At 41.7% G+C, this 20,554-nt stretch overlaps 1 protein-coding gene across 1 annotated transcript in view; it reads left to right on the top strand.

Annotated features, from left to right (window-relative positions):
• LOC129855671 (insulin receptor-like) overlaps positions 1–20,554 on the top strand; it is a 106,221-nt gene that overhangs the window by 33,006 nt on the left and 52,661 nt on the right. The window contains exon 2 of the mRNA XM_055923574.1: positions 10,955–11,503. Within this exon, the coding sequence (XP_055779549.1) occupies positions 10,955–11,503 (549 nt within the window). The remainder of the gene's footprint in view (positions 1–10,954; positions 11,504–20,554) is intronic.

Below are 20,554 nucleotides of genomic sequence, written 5' to 3'. Positions count from 1 at the left end.
TTAAGTTAATTGAGACATTTTGCCCCTCAAATATCACTAACCAGGATTTTTTTTAATCACGTGTATAATGGCCGCCCATGAGAAGATGAAATATTAGGCAGATACTGAGTAAATTATTTTAGCTAATCCCAATAGATTGTTATAAATTGTGTGGGCTGTAGGCTTAATATGTCTGACTACCAAAAAACTGTAGGCGTAGTGTGTCTTAATGGTGTTTTAGCCTAACATCTTTAGCTGAACTAATCCAACGTCTCGGGGGACGCCCCATGTTTGCTTAACAATTAGAGATGAGGATTTAAACCATGCCACAACAAGGCCCCCTAAACAACAACCAGGCCCACTGAGTAACTCTCCCGTCCCGCGACACACCGCCTGTAGAGGGAAGGGGTTGTGATGTGTTAATCCCCGGTATTCCTAGGTTTTTTTCTTTATGTAAATGGTAGGGAGTTGGTCTGGACGTCATATTCAAATCAAGCTTTATTTAAACAGCACATTTCAGACATAGAATGCAACGCAATGTGCTTTACAAGAAGAAACAAATATTGAAAATAAAAGCTGAAATATTTACTACACAACAAACAAGCTAAAGAAAATAAAATTACACAAACTGAACAACTGGCACCCTAAGGAAAAGTAAAGCTAAAATGTCTTAAGATCTCTTATCCAGTTTCGGCACTCCTCAGGTCCTCCGGCAGACTATTCCAGAGGCTGGGGGCATAATAACTAAAGGCTGCCTCTCCATGCCGCTTGGTCCTAGGCTTTGGGATAGTTAATTGGCCAGTGCCAGAGATCCTGAGGGACGTACTGGGTACATAACTTAAAAGCATGTCTGACATGTATTGGGGTGCACAATCGTGGATTGATTTAAAAACCAATAGAAGAATTTTAAAATTTAATTCTAAAACGCACAGGCAGCCAGTGCAGAGACCTTAAAAACAGTGTGATGTGTGCTCCCCGTCTGGTCTTGGTCAGTACCTGTGCTGCAGCATTCTGTATGTTTTGCAGTTGACCAATGTCTATCTTGGGTAGACCAGATAGGAGAGCATTACAGTAGTCAAGCCTGCTTGTAATAAAAGCATAGATGAGTCGATCAGCCTGAGAAAAGGCCACACATTGGCAATGTTCCTCAGGTGGTAAAAAGCTATTTTGGTCAAATTCCTATTGTGTGATTTGAAGTTGAGTTCAGAATCTTAAACAACGGCTAGGTTTTTTACCTGGTGTTTTGTCTTTATTTCCCGTGAATGAAAATGTGCGGCTAGATTCTCTCCTTTAACTCCAACGGCAAGTACCTTGGTCTTGTCTTGATTTTGCTGGAGGAAGTTGTGAGCCATCCAAGCATTTAAATCTCTAATACGGTCTAATAATAGTTGTGTATAGTCTGCATAGCAGTGAAAATCAATGATGTGCTTAAGCCACATGTGACATGTATTTTTTTCTGAGTTATATTCACCAAGGGTGACAAACTCTTGACCGGTTAAATGGGTCCTAAACCAATTAAGAACTGTACCGGAGATGCCAACCCACCTCTCCAGTCTGTCCAGAAGGATATCATGGTTAACAGTGTCAAAGGCAGCACTTAAATCTATGAGTTCAAGGACAGAGAGCTGTTTGGCATTTGTGTTGGCTCTAAGATCATTTACCACTTTAACTAAGGTGGTCTCTGTGCTCTGGTGGGCACAAAAAAACAGATAGGAATAAATAAATAAAAAATACAGCAGGAACTTAAACAAAAAATACAGCTGGCACTTAAACAATCATTTTAGCTTTTTGAACACCAATATCTCCAGAATTTTGCTTAAGAATGGAAGGTTGGAGATTGGCTTAAAATTGCTAAGAGCTGAAGAATCTAGATTACTTTTCCTCAAAAGGGGTTTCACCATAGCAGTTTTTAACACAGTGGGGAAAGTTTCTGTGAACAGGGAGTGATTAACAAGAGCTTGCACTACTTCAGATATGCAATTAAAAACATTTTTTTGAAGAAGGTGGTGGGGATGGGATCGAGAAGGCAGGTAGAAGGCTTAAGTTGTCGTATCACTTTCCTGATCATGTCTGTGTCAACCAGGGAAAATACAATGATGAAAATAAAATGCCTTTTTATGAGATTGTGCATTAGCCTACCACACAAACTTCTCATCAGGGCTTGCTTGACTTATACCCAGCCTAATGTTGGTTATCTTATCTCTGAAATATGCAGCGAACTCATCACAATTAGATGGGGAGGAAAGTTCACATAGGCTTGCGGTGGTAGGATTTATCAGGCCATCAATGGTCGAGATGAGCAGTCTCGAATTATTCGGATTTAATAGTGATCGATTTTAAAAATGAGTCTGTCTGCCTTTCTAATTGCTTTGGTATATATGCCAAGTTGCTCTCTCAGAATATCATAATGGACCTGCAACTTTAATTTTCTCCACTTGCGCTCGTGCCTTTCTGCAATTTCTCTTTATTTTCCTCACTCATCCAATTTGGTTGGTTTGTTGTTAGTTCTACCTTTTTGTTATTTAAAAAAAGAAAGGAAAACAGGAAATGATAAATGGGTAATTCCAGCATTATGAATGTAACATTTACACACACACAATCGCAAATGAAATATCTCACAGAATGGACAAACAAAACAGAAATTCAACTTTTGATGTTTGTCTACAGTACTACCCCTTTGGGGGCGCTTATACCACAAAATGCTGACTTCTAAATATTGGCATGTTGCAGAAAAAAAGCAAATAATGAGCATTATGGGTATGACATGAAATGGACAAGATGTTTATGGAGACCGAACATGTTAGAAAAAGTCGGAATGTGTCAGTCTTAGGTTTAAAACATGCATAGCCTTTCTGAAGGAAAGGCTTGGCTGAACACAAAAACAATAATTTAAAAAAGATTGGCATCTTGAATTATTACTTTGAGGGGAATACTATCATAACGGAGAGTCCATTATGGTTGTGACAGTCTGAAACAGTCAAATTGGCCGTTTTTAAAAAAATATATAGGATTTATATGATCTTCAATAAATATAGTACCTAACATCAGATTTGCACCATAATTCTTAATAACAATGAGTAAGACATGAGGAATCCAATAAAATGATCAAAAGCCTGGTAGTTATTGAGTAATTTGTCCCGTTAAAGCACGTTTTTGAGAGAGAGAGACTCTTCAATGCTGATCATGTAATTCTGACAACATAAAAAATATTCTTAGAATAACCTAATTGACATGATCTCCCCTGAAAACGCAACATTTTAGCCTTTATGAATAAACATGTCTTAGTTAGCTAGCTACTTTGCTCTGAAGTTGCCCACCGTAGCCATTTGATCCCTGGTTCATTGAGGAAATTATTTTATCAACCCTGTAGTGTATATACTGTATGATAAACACTACAGGGTTTATAAAATAATGAAGTGTCTTTATGGTGGTCTTTGTGATTTGTAAATTGATAGGAAACAACGGTTCTCTCATTAGGCCTACATTTTGTAGTATTCATACACTATCATACTGTAGACATTGGAAACGATAGCTTTTTGGCTGCCACATAAATACATGACAAACAAAAACATGGATGGAAGTGTCGGTCTTTGCTGTTTTTCTACACATTTTGCTTTGGCTTATGCCGTGTTCTTATGCTATCTGAGTGACTCAAACATTATATAACAATCAATGATGTCAACATGAAATTTTGAATTTTTGATTCTCCCTGATATTCTTTTTTTGGGGGGAGGTTCAAAGACCATCTTATGAATATATAGCTCCATTATCTTTTCTACGTGCTTTATATCTGGTTTTGCCCTCTGCTGCTAAATGACTATAGGGGTAACAATGCACGTCAACGGTTTGAACTGCAGGTAGGCTAGATGTTGACTACGTGGTGACCATTGTATACTGATCAGACAAATGTACGGACTGAATACAGATTAAAGATGACATTACATGCACTGTACAGAGCTGAAGCAAGAGTCATCATTATGTCATTAAACCAGCATGACCTTTTACTGTCATGGAGAACAAAAGTGGACTTTTCCAGATTTTTTTCTCTCCACTTTGATCTAAATATGATATGCCCTATATGCTATAGGTTCGGCTATATTATTGTTGAGATTGAAGTGGATTGATTGTGAGGCGATTTCTCTGCCGTTCTGATATCTGTCTTTTAAGGATTTTTCTGCAGCTGCTACCATTGTCTCACCTCCTTAAATTAGGTTTTTCAGCAACAAACATCAGTCCAAAAATAATATTTAGATCTCTGTAGCTAAGCTTAGTGAATCACTAAAAGCTTTGTTTCAGTCGGTTGGCCCACTTATATCTCGAGTGCATTCGGAAAGTATTCAGACCCCTTCTGTTTTTCCACATTTTGTTACGCTACAGCCTAATTCTAAAATATATTGAGATTTTTATTTATTTTAATTGATCTACACACAATACTCCATAATAACAAAACGAAAACAGGTGTTTTAGACATTTTAGCAAATTTATAAGAAATTAAAAACATTTTATTTAAGTATTCAGATTCTTTGCGGTAAGACTCAAGGTCCCCAGGAACACAGTGGCCTTCATCATTCTTCAATGGAAGAAGTTTGGAAACACCAAGCGTCTTCCTAGAGCTGGCCACCCGGCCAAACTGAGGGAGAAAAGGACTTTGGTCAGGGAGGTAACCAAAAACCTGATGGGCACTTTGACAGAGCTCCAGAGTTCCTCTGGAGGTGGGAGAACCTTCCAGATTTAATTATTTGGCCTGAATGCCAAACGTCACATCTGGAGGAAACCTTGAACCATCCCTACCATCCCTAGCATGGTGTTGGCAGCATCATCCTGTGGGTATGTTTTTCAGCGGCTGGGAAAGATTAACGGAGCAAAGTACAGAGATCCTTGACTAAGATGGCGCCGACAGAGATGGTCGCCTCGCTTCAGGTTCTTAGGTTAGGAAACTATTCAGTAAAATTATTTTTTTAATGCTTTTCTTACGTTGTTAGCCCAGAAAATCTCAAGTGTTATTACATATAGCCGGGAAGAACTAGTAGATATAAAAATGATGTCAACTTTGCAACATTATGACCAGGAATACGACTTTCGCGCCTTTGTTCGGACCTCCACCCGCGACATGGGATCTTATCCCAAAGGCCGACCCAAAACAACGTGGTCACCGCAGGAGAGGCATACGGAGCGGCCTAGTGATCAGACTTAGAAGGCGAGCGTACCATCCACAGCTTCCAAGCATATTACTCGCCAATGTCTAATTTCTAAACATCAAGGTGGATGAAATTAGGGCACGAGTTGCCTTCCAGAGGGACATCAGAGATTGTAACATTCTCTGTTTCATGGAAACATGGCTCACTCGGGGTATGTTGTCAGTCGGTACAGCCACCTGTTTTTCACACATCGCGCCAACAGAAACAAATATTTCTCTCGTAAGAAGAAAGGCGGGGGTGTATGCCTTATGATTAACGACTCATGGTGTAATCATAACATACAGGAACTCAAGTAATTTTCTTCACCTGACCTAGAATTCCTTACAATCGAATGCCGACCGCAATATCTACCAAGAGAAGTCTCTTTGATTAGTCACAGCCATGTATATCCCCCCCCCAGATACCTCAACGGAGACTGTAAGAAATCCACTGGACTCTATGTAAACTGGAAAACATATATCCTGAGGCTGCATTTATTGTAGCTGGGGATTTTAACAAAACTAATCTGAGAACAAGGCTTCCTAAATTCTATCAACATATCGCATGCGCAACACGAGCGGGTAGCGTTCTGGACCATTGCTATTCTAACTTCCGCATTGCATAGAAAGCCCTCCCTTGCCCTTCCTTCGGCAAATCTGACCATGACTCCATTTTGTTGCTCCCAGCCTATAGACAGAAACTAAAACAGGAAATGCCCGTGCTCAGGTCTATCCAACGCTGGTCCGACCAATCGGACTCCACGCTTCAAGATTGCTTCGATCACGTGGACTGGGATATGTTCCTTGTAGCCTCAGACAATCACATTGACATATACGCTGACTCGATGAGTGAGTTTATTAGCAAGTGCATCTGTGATGTTGTACCCACTGTGACTATTATAACCTTCCCTAACCATAAACCATGGATTGATGGCAGCATTCGCGCAAAACTGAAAGCGCGAACCACTGCTTTTAATCATGTCGAGGCGACTGGAAACATGACCGAATACAAACAGTGTAGCTATTCCCTCCGCAAAGCAATCAAACAGTCAGTATAGAGACAAAGTGGAGTCGCAATTCAACGGCTCAGACACGAGACGTATGTGGCAGGGTCTACAGTCAATCACGGATTACAAAAAGAAAACCAGCTCAATCGCGGACATCGACGTCTTGCTACCAAAGCCTGTGGGCTCTCCTTCACAGTGGCCAACGTGAGTAAAACATTTAGACGTGTTAACCCTCGCAAGGCTCCTTAGCCGCATCCTCAGAGCATGCGCAGACCAGCTGGCCGGTGTGTTTACAAACATTTTCAACCAATCCCTATCCCAGTCTGCTGTGCCCACATGCTTCAAGATGGCCACCATTGTTCCTGTTCCCAAGAAAGCTTGGGAACAGGAATGGGTGATGGGTTCTGACTTCTAAACTTGAAATACCCTTGTTCATGGTACTGAGGGAGAGAGGGGAATGCAGAACATGTTATTGTTAGACATCAGGTATCCTATGTAAAGGAGAAGGGCCACAGTCTGGTTTCAGTTGTTGGGTTGTAATTTGAAATACTTGCTACACCAGAAGTTAATGGTTATCTGTAGGAGGAATGTATATGGTGAGGTCAATTAAGGTTGTATTTGAGCCAGGTGCTTGGAATGTTACTGAGTAAAGGAAAGGCAATCACATGGTTGCGGTCACTGATAAGGGTGGAGAGCTGTGGATTAGTGAGGAATGGGGACCCAGGTCAGGTCACATTTAAGGGAGAAGGAACAGTTTATTAGCCACATCACTTAACTTCCTGTCTAGCAATACAGATATAATGTTTAGAGAAGGAGGAGACTTCACCTTGTGCCGGTGGGAACATGTATTTGTTGGGTCAGACAGCTGAACAATTGGGTGAATAAACTTGGTTTGAGCTTTTCTTAGTTGTCCGTTAGGTTCGAAATAAACTAACACCGGATATCTGAAAAAATGTCATTACTTGAATAGTATATTATTTTCCAAGGGCCACCTCCTAATTGTTTGACATTGCACCTTTTAGTGTAATAGCTGTCTGAAAAGAATGCCTGAAATGTCAGCTTGTTTTTACTGAGTGGGCTTTTTGGACTGCCTGGTGACATCACCAGGCAGTATAAGGTAATAGACCAATAACAGAGTGTGCCCTCCTCTCTGCCAATAATAGCTAATTTTCAGGTTACACATCCCTCCCATTAGGCTCCTCCAATTAAGCCCCTCAGACAACTCTGACAGTCCTGACAGTCCACTTTCTTGCTTTTTGATATAATAAAAAAAATAAGTTTACGTTCAAATGCCCCTCCTGTAAAGTAGTGACACGTGACATATGCCTAGTTTCCTCAAACCAGTAAAACTTGTTACCCAGAAATGATTTGATTTTCAGATAAAAATGGCTGCATTCAGCTTGAACTTGTTGGGATAACAGTGTTTTATATAATAATTTTGCTGTATCCTGAGTAGGGTTGCACATTTTGGGGAATATTCAGACGTAACTTTCCGTGGGAATTAACGGGAATATATGCAAATGTATATTAATACCATTTTTAAATGTAGATGTTTTTTGCATTGGATATATTTACCATAATCGTATGGAGACAGAAACATTAACATTTTACCTTATAGTAGACATCATTGCAAATGATTAAATCCTTCCAATATATATATTTTTTAAACTATTTAGTTACGAATTGAAGTTTAAATTGAGTTGACTCTTCACATGGGATGATTTCACTGAACAACAAAAGGAAATATTGAATGATCCCCAATGATTCATCGCATCTCCTAAAAACGTTTTCAACATACATCTGTAAAATGATAGTCTAGAATCTAAAGCTTTGGTTGTCTTCCTTTCAGGCTTCCGTGTCTTCTCCCAGGACCTCGTCAATGTCCACATCTTGAACATCAGCCTCGAGTCAGCCTCTGAGGCCTCATCTTCAGTTTCACTTTCCAACCTTGTTGAGGATGGCTTGTTGTCAGGCTCAAAAAGCCTAATTTGCCAGGATTGTCTCCAATTTTTCAACCCTTGTATTGGTCTGCCTGTTGCGTGCTTTGGTGTGTGTGTTCCCAAACAAGGATCAGTTGCGCTCTGAGGCGGCTGATGTTGGTGCGATTTGGAGGATGATGAGGCAACAGGGGAAAGAGAATCAGATCCACGAAGTCCCTTCCACCAGGTGGCTGATGAGATATGTTGGCACGACTGCCATATTGCATCTCCATCCCAAAGCCCTTGCTTGGAAGTGTACTTCGCCAGACTGCCAAGAACCTTGCCCTCATCCAGGCCAAGGTGGCGAGACACGGTAGTGATGACACCATAGGCCTTGTTGATCTCTGCACCAGACAGGATGCTCTTGCCAGCATATTTGAGGTCCAACATGTACGCTGCAGCGTGTATGGGCTTCAGGTAAAAGTACTAACATCAAAAAGCGTATTTCAGAATTGCAGTTTTCTCTGCTTGCAGCGGTAGTGAAGTGGGCAGGGCAGTACGGATTTCTTCGTACTGCCCTGCAAGCAGAGTCTGAACATCAGACAGGATGGCATTGTCTCCCTCAATCCGTGCAATGGCTACTGCTATAGGTTTCAGGAGTTTCAGGCTGCTTACCACTCTTTCCCAAAATACATCAACCAAGAGGAACCTCTTGATGTGGCTGTCCATATCGGCAGACTGATATGGCCATTTCTTGGAGAGACTCCTTCCCCTCCAGGAGAGTGTCAAACATGACAACACCACCCCAACGGGTGTTGCTGGGCAGTTTCAATGTTGTGCTCTTCAGCTTCAATGTTGTGCTCTTATTCTTCTCACTTTGCTTGGTGAGGTAGATTGCTGCTATAAATTGATGACCCTTCACATACCTAACCATTTCCTTGGCTCTCTTGTAGTGTTTCCATTGTTTGAAGTTATGTCAATTTGCCAGGATGTCCTTGAGGATCAGATTCAATGCCTGAGCAGCACAGCCAATCGGTGTGATGTGAGGGTAGGACTCCTCCATTTTAGACCAAGCAGCCTTCATGTTTGCAGCATTGTCTGTCACCAGTGCAAATACCTTCTGTGGTCCAAGGTTATGGATGACTGCCTTCAGCTCATCTGCAATGTAGAGACCGGTGTGTCTGTCCCTTGTGTCTGTGCTCTTGTCGAATACTGGTTGAGGGGTAGAGATGATGTAGTTAGTTATTCCTTGGCCACTAACATTCGACCATCTGTCAGAGATGATTGCAACACAGTCTGCATTCTCTATGATTTGCTTGACCATCACTTGAACTCTGCATCCAGCAAATTAGTAGATAAAGCATGTCTGGTTGGAGGGGTGTATGCTGGGTGAAGAACATTCAGAAATCTCTTCCAATGCTCATTGCCTGTGAGCATCAGAGGTGAACCAGTTGCATATACAGCTCGAGTAAGACGTTCATCAGCATTTTGCTGACTACATTCCTCCATCGAGTCAAAAACACTTCTGATTCCAGGAGGAACATGAGCTGTTGCTGTCGATAAGGTGTCTGATTCATCATTTTCACCTCGAATAGAAGTAGAGGGACTTTTGTTAGAGGTTGCTTATTGTGAGCACTAAAGGAACTTTATGCAATTGGCCAGATAATTCTGCATCTTTGTTGCATTTTTCACATGTGATTTGGCACAGTATCTGCAAATGTACACCGCTTTTCCTTCTACATTAGCTGCTGTGAAATGTTTCCACACATCAGATAGTGCCCGTGGCATTTTCCTGTAAAGATAAGAAAAAAATTAGTAAAAAAATCCCAAATACAATTCCATGTACAGATAAATTGTTAATCAGTTAGATTAAACAACTCCTTTGTAAGAAATGTTTTAAAATGAAACATGTATGGAAACAGGTGAATTAACACTCCTCAGTTAGCAGGCTCAAGCAAGCTAAAACCCACATGGTAGTACAAACTAACTAGCAGAAATTGTTAACAAGTTAGAAATGATTTAAACACACTTTGCTGTAGGCTACTATTTACTAGTTAACAAAAAAACATGTATATCATATATAAAATATATTCACCCCCACCCAGTATTGTAATCAAAACATACCAGAAAGCACGTGGTCCTTGACTCAGACAGTGTAGTTGTGTGGCCTCAATAGCATCTCATTAGTGTGCAAGATCTTGAGAATCAACTGTACATGTGATGGAATAGTGCACTGCACATGTGTGGAAGAATCCACTGTGCATGCAGAGGGCTGCAATTCCATTGAATTGGGGATAGTTTAACCAAAATATGCCACAAGACCTAGAATTGCCTATCCCACAAAAAAGGTTCACTGTTATACGCTAACTTTTTTGATACATTTAAGCAACATTCCCCAAATTCCCAGGCTTAACTTCACATGGAAATTTACCGGAAGTTTTCCGACCCTTTGCAACCCTAATTATGAATATAGTCACAGGTAAATGGGTTGACTGGCCCTCTGCTTTGTGTGGTGCTGCGTTGCCGTGCAGTAGTAGCTTAGAGGATGCAGCAGTTTTATGAATTGCTCAGATTCCTTGTGTATAATGTATTAGTGTTTCATCGTGATTTTATCTACCTCTTGTGTCTTTTTAGCACACAATTTTTACACTCATCCTGTTGTAAAACCAACCCTAACCCAATGTTATGTCAATTTATTTACGTTTCTGTCTTGAGTCAGCTGAATGTTCCTGGAAATTACTAAGTAATACAATGCACTACAACTATGCAGCTACTGACGTGTCTTCTCTTCTCTTTTTATCCTCCTCTATTTTCACACTCTCTTCTCCTCTCCCTCTCTTCTCCCCTTCTATTTTCTCCCCTATCTCCCCCAGTCTGTCAGAGTAAGGATATCCGTAACAACGTGACCAACCTGCAGTTGTTAGAGAACTGCACAGTAATTGAGGGCCACTTGAAGATCCTCCTCATGTTCAAGGCCAAGCCTGAGGACTTCAGGGGCCTCAGCTACCCCAAGCTGACCGTTGTCACCGACTTCCTCCTCCTGTTTAGGGTCTACGGTCTAGAGTCCCTCGGCGGTCTGTTCCCCAACCTGACGGTGATCCGAGGCAACAACCTGTTTTTCAACTACGCTCTGGTTCTGTTTGAGATGGTGGACCTTAAGGAGCTGGGGCTCCAGAGCCTCATGAACATCACCCGGGGAGCCGTTAGGGTGGAGAAGAACCCGGACCTCTGCTACCTCTCCACCCTAGACTGGTCCAAGATCCTGGACACAGTGGAGGACAATTACATTGTGGCCAATAAGAATGACCGGGAGTGTGGGGATGTGTGTCCAGGCACGGCCTATGGGAAGACCACCTGTCCTCAGACTACCATCAATGGACACTTTGGAGAGCGCTGCTGGACTCAGAACCACTGCCAGAGAAGTAAGTGGCCTTTTTAGATACTCCAAGTATTTCTGAAAGAATGGTAAAGAACACACAAAAAAGAGTACTGTATATAAATGATTATCTCAAACATTGGTAGCCCACACGTTTTCTTTGGTAGTTTCCTGATACAGCTGATATGTTCAGTTGGCATATGAGAATATATGAAGGTCCAGGCCTAATTGCTTGGCATTTTTATCCAATTTCATGTGTTACCTATGCCAACTTGACAATTTAGATAAGGTTATGATGTTAAATATAGAAGAACTTCAGCTCTGCCTGGATGTCACTTTTCCTGTAGGTCATTTCACCTCATGCTAGCAGGAATTCTCCAGAGCTGTCAGTTTGGCTGTCTTTCTGTTGTAAAAGTAGCAGGATGAATGAGAGGGACAGAGGTGATGATAACCGTATGGAAAAGAGATTTCCTCCCCAATCAATTCAGATGAATGGTGCTTTTGCACAGATGTCTTTTGAAATTATTATCATAATAGAGGGATTGTTGTTCTTTCTATATTACGTCACGGGCCATGCCTACTCCCCTTTGATTTTTAATTCATTGACTGGAGCATGTAGGGAATGTTTTTTTGTAATTATAGAAGGAGAGAGACTAGGCTGGCCTCATGTACAATTCAAAGTTCTCACAGACAAGCAGGCCGACAATATAATTGGAAAGAGAAAATGTATTTGCTGGGAGAGGAGAGAGAGCGTAAGAGGTGAGGGGCAGAGAGCTAATGGTGAAAGGTGCAGTGTGTGCCAATACGAATCGTACTGCACACTCCCTTGCTGTCATCCCCTCTCTTTTCTCTATGTGTGATGGATCTGTGTGTGTTTCTGTATTTGAATCAGTTCATGTGAAGAGTCTGTGAATGTTAGGGCTGGGCGATATTTCATTGTAATTTGATCAATTAAAATGTATGATTTAGCGCGAAATTCCAAAAGCCTGGATCGCAAGAATCAAGTATTATTATTATTACATCTTTTTTATGAGCATTTGTCCGCTTGTTCTCATTTGGTCTTTTTGGTCTCGTCTCCTTCGCTCCTTCTGTGCTGTGTGCACCTTCCCACTCATACACCAAGCCCCTGCCACTCACAACAACACAGATGAAAGATCACTTTTTCCTCTCTGACAACAAGCCGTTTCAATTCGTTATTTGCATTTTATGGTTGGTCCAACAGAATCAGTCATATGGACACCGAAACACATTGAGACATTATTTTACTGTAGTAGAGGAGAACATAACCTTTCTAACTATACCCTTTTTATCAATGAACATTTGTTTCTAGAAAATGAATGCTCAGTTTCTGTCACGTGCGGCACCATGTGCCACTAGCAGCATTTTAGCTACAGACTTATGTGCTAGCTGTCTTGTCTGTGTTTTATGAATGTGCAATGAGCATAAAAATAAGCATTTATATAAGGAATTGGCAACTCATTCGGAGAAATAAGCATCTTTTCCAGGTAGGCCACTTGATTTAAAACTTCTTATGGCTGAGATCCCGTTAACGAGATTGACTTGACAACAGCCAGTGAAAGTGCAGGGCGCCAAATTCAAACAACAAATCTCATAATTAAAATTCCTCAAACATACAAGTATTTTACACCATTTTAAAGATAAACTTGTTGTTAATCCCACCACAGTGTCCGATTTCAAAAAGGCTTTACGACGAAAGCACACCATCTAAATATGTTAGGTCAGTGCCTAGTCACAGAAAAACACACAGCCATTTTTCCAGCCAAAGAGAGGAGTCACAAAAAGCAGAAATAGAGAAAATGAATCACTAACCTTTGATGATCTTCATCAGATGACACTCAAAGAACTTCATGTTACACAATACATGTATGTTTTATTCGATAAAGTTCATATTTATATCCCAAAATCTGAGTTTACATTGGCGTGTTATGTTCAGTAATGTTTTGCCTCCTAAACATCTGGTGATTTTGCAGAGAGCCACATCAATTTACAGAAATACTCATCATAAATGTTGATGAAAATACAAGTGTTAAACATAGGATTAAAGATATACTTCTCCTTAATGCAACCGCTGTGTCAGGTTCCAAAAAAGCTTTACGGCGAAAGCACACCATGCGATAATCTGAGTATATCGCTCAGCCATGCAAAACAAGCCATACAGATACCCGCCAAGTTGTGGAGTCAACAAAAGTCAGAAATAGCGTTATAAATATTCACTTACCTTTGATCTTCATCGGGATGCACTCCCAGGAATCCCAGTTCCACAATAAATGTTTGTTTTGTTCGATAAAGTTCATCTTTATGTCCAAATACCTCCTTTTGTTCGCATGCTTAGTTCACTAATCCAAATGCAAGGCGTGAGCACTAAGTCCAGACGAAAAGTTTAAAAAAAGTTCCATTAAAGTTTGTAGAAACATGTCCAACGATGTATATAATCAATCTTTAGGATGTTTTTAACAAATCTTCAATAATATTCCAACCGGACAATTCCGTTGTCATTAGAAAGGAAAGCGAACGACCGTCACGCTCACGGCCACGAGCGAGACTAAACTAAAGGCTTTCAGCTGAGCCACTTGCTTTGAGTGGTCTTATTCACTCCCCTTTCACAATTGAAGCCTGAAACACTGGATATTGGATAGGCAATCACTTGAAAAACTACAAACCTTAAATCCAACCCGGAAGTGGGAAATCTTTCTCAGGTTTTCACCTGCCATATGAGTTCTGTTATACTCAGACATCATTCAAACAGTTTTAGAAACTTCAGAGTGTTTTCTATCCAAGTCTACTAATATGCATATCCTAGGATCTGGGCCTGAGTAGCAGGCAGTTTACTCTGGGCACGCTTTTCATCCGAACGTGTAAATAGCACCCCCCCCCAGCCATAAGAAGTTAAATGGTGGATAGGCTTTCATTGGAAAAACAGCCATTTCAAAGTAATGGCACTTGCTGGATGGATTTTCCTCAGGTTTTCACCTGCCATTTCAGGTCTGTTATACTCAGACATTATTTTAACAGTTTTCAAAACATTTAGAGTGTTTTCTATCTAAATCTACCAATTATTATATGCATATCCTAGCTTCTGGGCCTGAGTAGCAGGCAGTTTACTTTGGGAATGCTTTTCATCCGGAGGTGAAAATAGTGCCCCCTACCCTAATGAAGTAAATGACCGAAGGCTCGTATTTCTGTGTTATTTATAATTAAGTCATTTATTTGATAGAGCAGTCTGAATGAGTGGTGGTAGGTAGCAGACGGCTCGTAAGCATTCATTCAAACCTTACTGCGTTTGTCAGCAGCTCTTAGCAATACTTGAGTCACAGTGCTATTTATGACTTCAAGCCTATCAACTATTGAGATTAGGCTCCTGATGCATACAACTGTTCTGATGCTTTATGCTTCTAGCTTGGAGTTGTATGCTCATGATAACATAGCTACAGTATTTCACCTTTTCATGTATATATTATTGCTTACTAGGTGTGTCCAATTTGGTAACCACTCCCTCTTCTAATTAGGGCTAATTGGAAAAGCCTTTCAAAAGAGGACATTGTATTCTCCTTTTTCTGTACTCCCTGACGAAGGCCATGCAGCCGAAACACGTCGGTCTTTAAACAACTTTGTTTCTATTGAACATGCCATACTAATAAAGGCATTTTAATTAATTATATGAAGAGTGCCTTGGTCCTCCTTTCTTTTTGATGACCAATTTACACCTTTTACCAAAGAGCACCTTCTATCTACCAAAATATACTATAGTGTACCTTAGTAGCGCTTCCCTTCCTCCTCTTTCTAATAGCAAGTAAAACATTGGAATGGTTGATTTGCAGTGGAAGGATGTGCAAAGTAGAGATAGAAATAATGGGGTGCAAAAGAGCAAAATAAATACAGTAGGGAAAGAGGTAGTTGTTTGGGCTAAATTATAGATGGGCTATGTACAGGTGCAGTATTCTATGAGCTGCTCTGACAGCTGGTGCTTAAAGCTAGTGAGGGAGATAAGTGTTTCCAGTTTCAGTTTTTTGTAGTTCGTTCCAGTCATTGGCAGCAGAGAACTGGAAGGAGAGGCGGCCAAAGGAAAAATTGGTTTTGGGGGTGACCAGCGAGATATACCTGCTGGAGCGTGTGCTACAGGTGGGTGCTGCTATGGTGACCAGCGAGCTAAGGGGGGACTTTACCTAGCAGGGTCTTGTAGATGACCTGGAGCCAGTGGGTTTGGCGACGAGTATTAAGCGAGGGCCAGCCAACGAGAGTGTACAGGTCGCAGTGGTGGGTAGTATATGGGGCTTTGGTGACAAAACGGATGGCACTGTGATAGACTGCATCCAATTTATTGAGTAGGGTATTGGAGGCTATTTTGTAAATGACATCACCGAAGTCAAGGATTGGTAGGATCGTCAGTTTTACAAGGGTATGTTTGGCAGCATGAGTGAAGGATGCTTTGTTGCGGAATAGGAAGCCAATTCTAGATTTAACTTTGGATTTGAGATGTTTGATGTGAGTCTGGAAGGAGAGTTTACAGTCTAACCAGACACCAAAATAAAAGGGTTCATTGTTCATTCAGTAATGTTGTAATTGTCATTATTACAAATATATATAAAAAATGGCAGATTTTTATCTGTATCGGCTTTTTTTTGTCCTCCAATAATCAGTATCGGCGTTGAAAAATGATAATCGGTCGACCTCTACTACAAAGTATTGACTTTGGGGGGTGAATAGTTATCCACGCTCAAGTTTTTTTTTTTTTGGTCTTGTTTGTTTCACAAGAAAAAATATTTTGCATCTTCAAAGTGGTAGGCATGTTGTGTAAATCAAATGATACACACCCTCTAAAAATCTATTTTAATTCCAGGTTGTAAGGCAACAAAATAGGAAAAATTACAAGGGGGGTGAATAGTTTCACAAGCTACTGTAGTATTGAAAAAATTGGTGCACCGTTCAACAATACTCTCTACCATTCTTTCTTTGATTTTATTATTCCATCTAGGTATGTGAGATTGTGTGTGTGTGTAGAATGAACACTATAATCTAATTGGTCTAAGTCAATCAACTATGAATGATAGCCTATACTTAGCTTTGAAATATTACGTGAAAAAAGCAAAATCAAAAGTTATGACCTTCCTCTCCAGAGAAAATAATTGATTTACTATAGAGCAAGGGCTCCCAACATGTGGTCCGCGGACAACCGCACCTTTTTTGGTAGATATATTTTTTCCCCATAAACAGAATTAGTTGGGAGTATTAATGGTTTTTATAAGCAATTCTTTATTACTTTTCACAATGCAAATAGGTAATAATAATAATAATAGGCCTTTTATTTGTTACATTCACTGCTTAAATGGACTAAATTTGACTACAAAGATATTTTATGTTTGAAAAATTATGCGACTCCGCGAATGGTGGTCCTCGAGCTTTTGACGATCCCCGGAACGGAAAAGGTTGGCAATGGCTGCTATGGCAATGGCTGCTATAGAGAGAACCTAGCTAGCGTATTGGGTAATTCCACGGTAACAGAATGACGCTGAAACTCAGATTTTAAAATGTATACAAAAAAATATTTGCAAAGTATAACAAACCATATGCACACGGACTACTTAACAATTTCCACTGAAAATGTTACAGAAACACATTCACTTAAACAGTGCAGATGCAAAGTTTGGTAACCGAATGACGGTTTGTGTTTGTGCCATCATTCTGTTACTAAACTTTGCAAGTAAATGTGTTTCTGTAACGTTTTCAGTGGAAATTCCGTCGTCCTTGTGCATAGAGTTGGTTTATTTAACTTTGCAGTCATTGGTTTAAAGTGAAAAATCTAAGCCAGCATCAATCTGTTATCGTGGAATTGCCCTAATGGGTGATAGTGAGAAAGGAGAGGGAGAGTTTGGAGTGAGAGTGTTTTCCTTTGCTGTGGAGCAGGTATGATGGTCCTCTCCCTGTCATGTGATAGGCACTCGTTTAGTCAAGTGGTGTGTGTCAAAGCAGGAGCCAATTTTAGAACATGATGCAATGCTTCTCGCACGTACAGCGAAGTGTGTGTGTCTTTGGGAGAGTGTGCATACTAGTCTTTCAGCCTAGGAGAGGGTGAGAGTTCCCATTCCCCTCCCTTCTATCTACTCGTGCGCCATTGCCCAAGTCCCTTCCACCTTTCCTACATTACACCCTCCTCTAGCACTCCAACTCTAAAAGTAATAGACTGGCTTGTATTTGACTTCTGAAAGGCACCTCTTGTGCCTTCGAGGGGGAGAAATGTTATTTACTTGAGTGATTGTGCAATGTACCAACTGTACGCACACACACAAGCAGGCTCTCCCTCTTTCTCCTTTGCTGCTGGGTGCGAGTAGTTTTAATCAGGGCTTAGTGAATGAAGACTTCCACACACATGACATGGAGGAACATTAGATGAAGCATTGAACTTAATGACTGAGTGGAATCTGTGGGATGAGTGATAGTTGTATTGTTTTTACTGTGTTCTGTTCAGTCAGTACACTGCTTGGAATAGAGTAGTGCCTTCGGAAAGTATTCACACCCCTTGACTTTTTCCTCATTGTGTTGTGTTACAGCATGAGATTTTGTGTCACTGGCCTACACACAATGGCCATTAACCTGTTTGGCGTGCAAGCCCGACACCGGTACACTTATGACAACAGCCAGCTCAAAGTGCAGGGCGCGAAATTCAAAATATATACACTGCTCAAAAAAATAAAGGGAACACTTAAACAACACAATGTAACTCCAAGTCAATCACACTTCTGTGAAATCAAACTGTCCACTTAGGAAGCAACACTGATTGACAATAAATTCCACATGCTGTTGTGCAAATGGAATAGACAAAAGGTGGAAATTATAGGCAATTAGCAAGACACCCCCGAAAAAGGAGTGATTCTGCAGGTGGTGACCACAGACCACTTCTCAGTTCCTATGCTTCCTGGCTGATGTTTTGGTCACTTTTGAATGCTGGCGGTGATCTCACTCTAGTGGTAGCATGAGACGGAGTCTACAACCCACACAAGTGGCTCAGGTAGTGCAGCTCATCCAGGATGGCACATCAATGCGAGCTGTGGCAAAAAGGTTTGCTGTGTCTGTCAGCGTAGTGTCCAGAGCATGGAGGCGCTACCAGGAGACAGGCCAGTACATCAGGAGACGTGGAGGAGGCCGTAGGAGGGCAACAACCCAGCAGCAGGACTGCTACCTCCGCCTTTGTGCAAGGAGGTGCACTGCCAGCGCCCTGCAAAATGACCTCCAGCAGGCCACAAATGTGCATGTGTCTGCTCAAACGGTCAGAAACAGACTCCATGAGGGTGGTATGAGGGCCCGACGTCCACAGGTGGGGGTTGTGCTTACAGCCCAACACCGTGCAGGACGTTTGGCATTTGCCAGAGAACACCAAGATTGGCAAATTCGCCACTGGCGCGCTGTGCTCTTCACAGATGAAAGCAGGTTCACACTGAGCACATGTGACAGACGTGACAGAGTCTGGAGACGCCGTGGAGAACGTTCTGCTGCCTGCAACATCCTCCAGCATGACCGGTTTGGCGATGGGTCAGTCATGGTGTGGGGTGGCATTTCTTTGTGGGGCCGCACAGCCCTCCATGTGCTCGCGAGAGGTAGCCTGACTGCCATTAGGTACCGAGATGAGATCCTCAGACCCCTTGTGAGACCATATGCTGACACATGCACATTTGTGGCCTGCTGGAGGTCATTTTGCAGGGCTCTGGCAGTGCTCCTCCTTGCACAAAGGCGGAGGTAGCGGTCCTGCTGTTGGGTTGTTGCCCTCCTACGGCCTCCTCCACGTCTCCTGATGTACTGGCCTGTCTCCTGGTAGCACCTCCATGCTCTGGACACTACGCTGACACACAGCAAACCTTTTTGCCACAGCTCGCATTGATGTGCCATCCTGGATGAACTGCACTACCTGAGCCACTTGTGTGGGTTGTAGACTCCGTCACATGCTACCACTAGAGTGAGAGCACCGCCAGCATTCAAAAGTGACCAAAACATCAGCTAGGAAGCATAGGAACTGAGAAGTGGTCTGTGGTCACCACCTGCAGAACCATTCCTTTATTGGAGGGGTCTTGCTAATTGCCTAAAATTTCCACCTTTTGTCTATTCCATTTGCACAACAGCATGTGAAATTTATTGTCAATCAGTGTTGCTTCCTAAGTGGACAGTTTGATTTCACAGAAGTGTGATTGACTTGGAGTTACATTGTGTTGTTTAAGTGTTCCCTTTATTTTTTTGAGCAGTGTATATTGAATGCCATCTATTTTGGTAAGTTCACCAGTCCCTCCTGCAGCAAAGCACCCCCACAACATGATGCTGCCACCCCCGTACTTCACGGTTGGGATGGTGTTCTTCGGCTTGGAAGCCTCCCCCTTTTTCCTCAATATAACGATGGTCATTATGGCCAAACAGTTATATTTTTATTTCATCAGACCAGAAGACATTTCTCCAAAAGTATGATCTTTGTCCCCATGTGCAGTTGCAAAACGTAGTCTGGCTTTTTTATGGCTTTTTTGGAGCAGTGGCTTCTTCCTTGCTGAGCGGCCTTTTATTTTATGTCGATATTGGACTGGTTTTACTGTGGATATAGATACTTTTTCATCTCCTTCCTGAGCGGTATGACGGCTGCGTGGTCCCATGGTGTTTTTTCTTGCGTACAATTGTTTGTACAGATGAACGTGGTACCTTCAGGCGTTAGGAAATTGCTCCCAAGGATGAACCAGACTTGTGGAGGTCTACAATTGTTTTCCTGAGGTCTTTGTCAATTTGTTGATGTAAGCTGAAGAGATTTCACCCCATGCTTCCTGAAGCACCTCCAAGTTGGATTGGCTTGAAGGGCACTTCTTATGTACCATGTGATCAAGCTGCTCCCCCAACAGCTCAATAGGGTTGAGATACGGTGACTGTGCTGGCCACTCCATTATAGACAGAATATCAGCACACTGCTTCTTCCCTAAATAGTTATTGCATAGTTTGGAGCTGTGCTTTGAGTCATTGTCCTGTTGTAGGAGGGAATTGGCTCCAATTAAGCGCCGTCCACAGGGTATGGCAATGGCGTTGCAAAATGGAGTGATAGCCTTCCTTCTTCAAT

Source organism: Salvelinus fontinalis, chromosome 5 (genome assembly GCF_029448725.1).
Source record: "Salvelinus fontinalis isolate EN_2023a chromosome 5, ASM2944872v1, whole genome shotgun sequence".
NCBI lineage: Eukaryota > Metazoa > Chordata > Actinopteri > Salmoniformes > Salmonidae > Salvelinus > Salvelinus fontinalis.
This window is presented reverse-complemented; position numbering and strand designations above follow the sequence as displayed.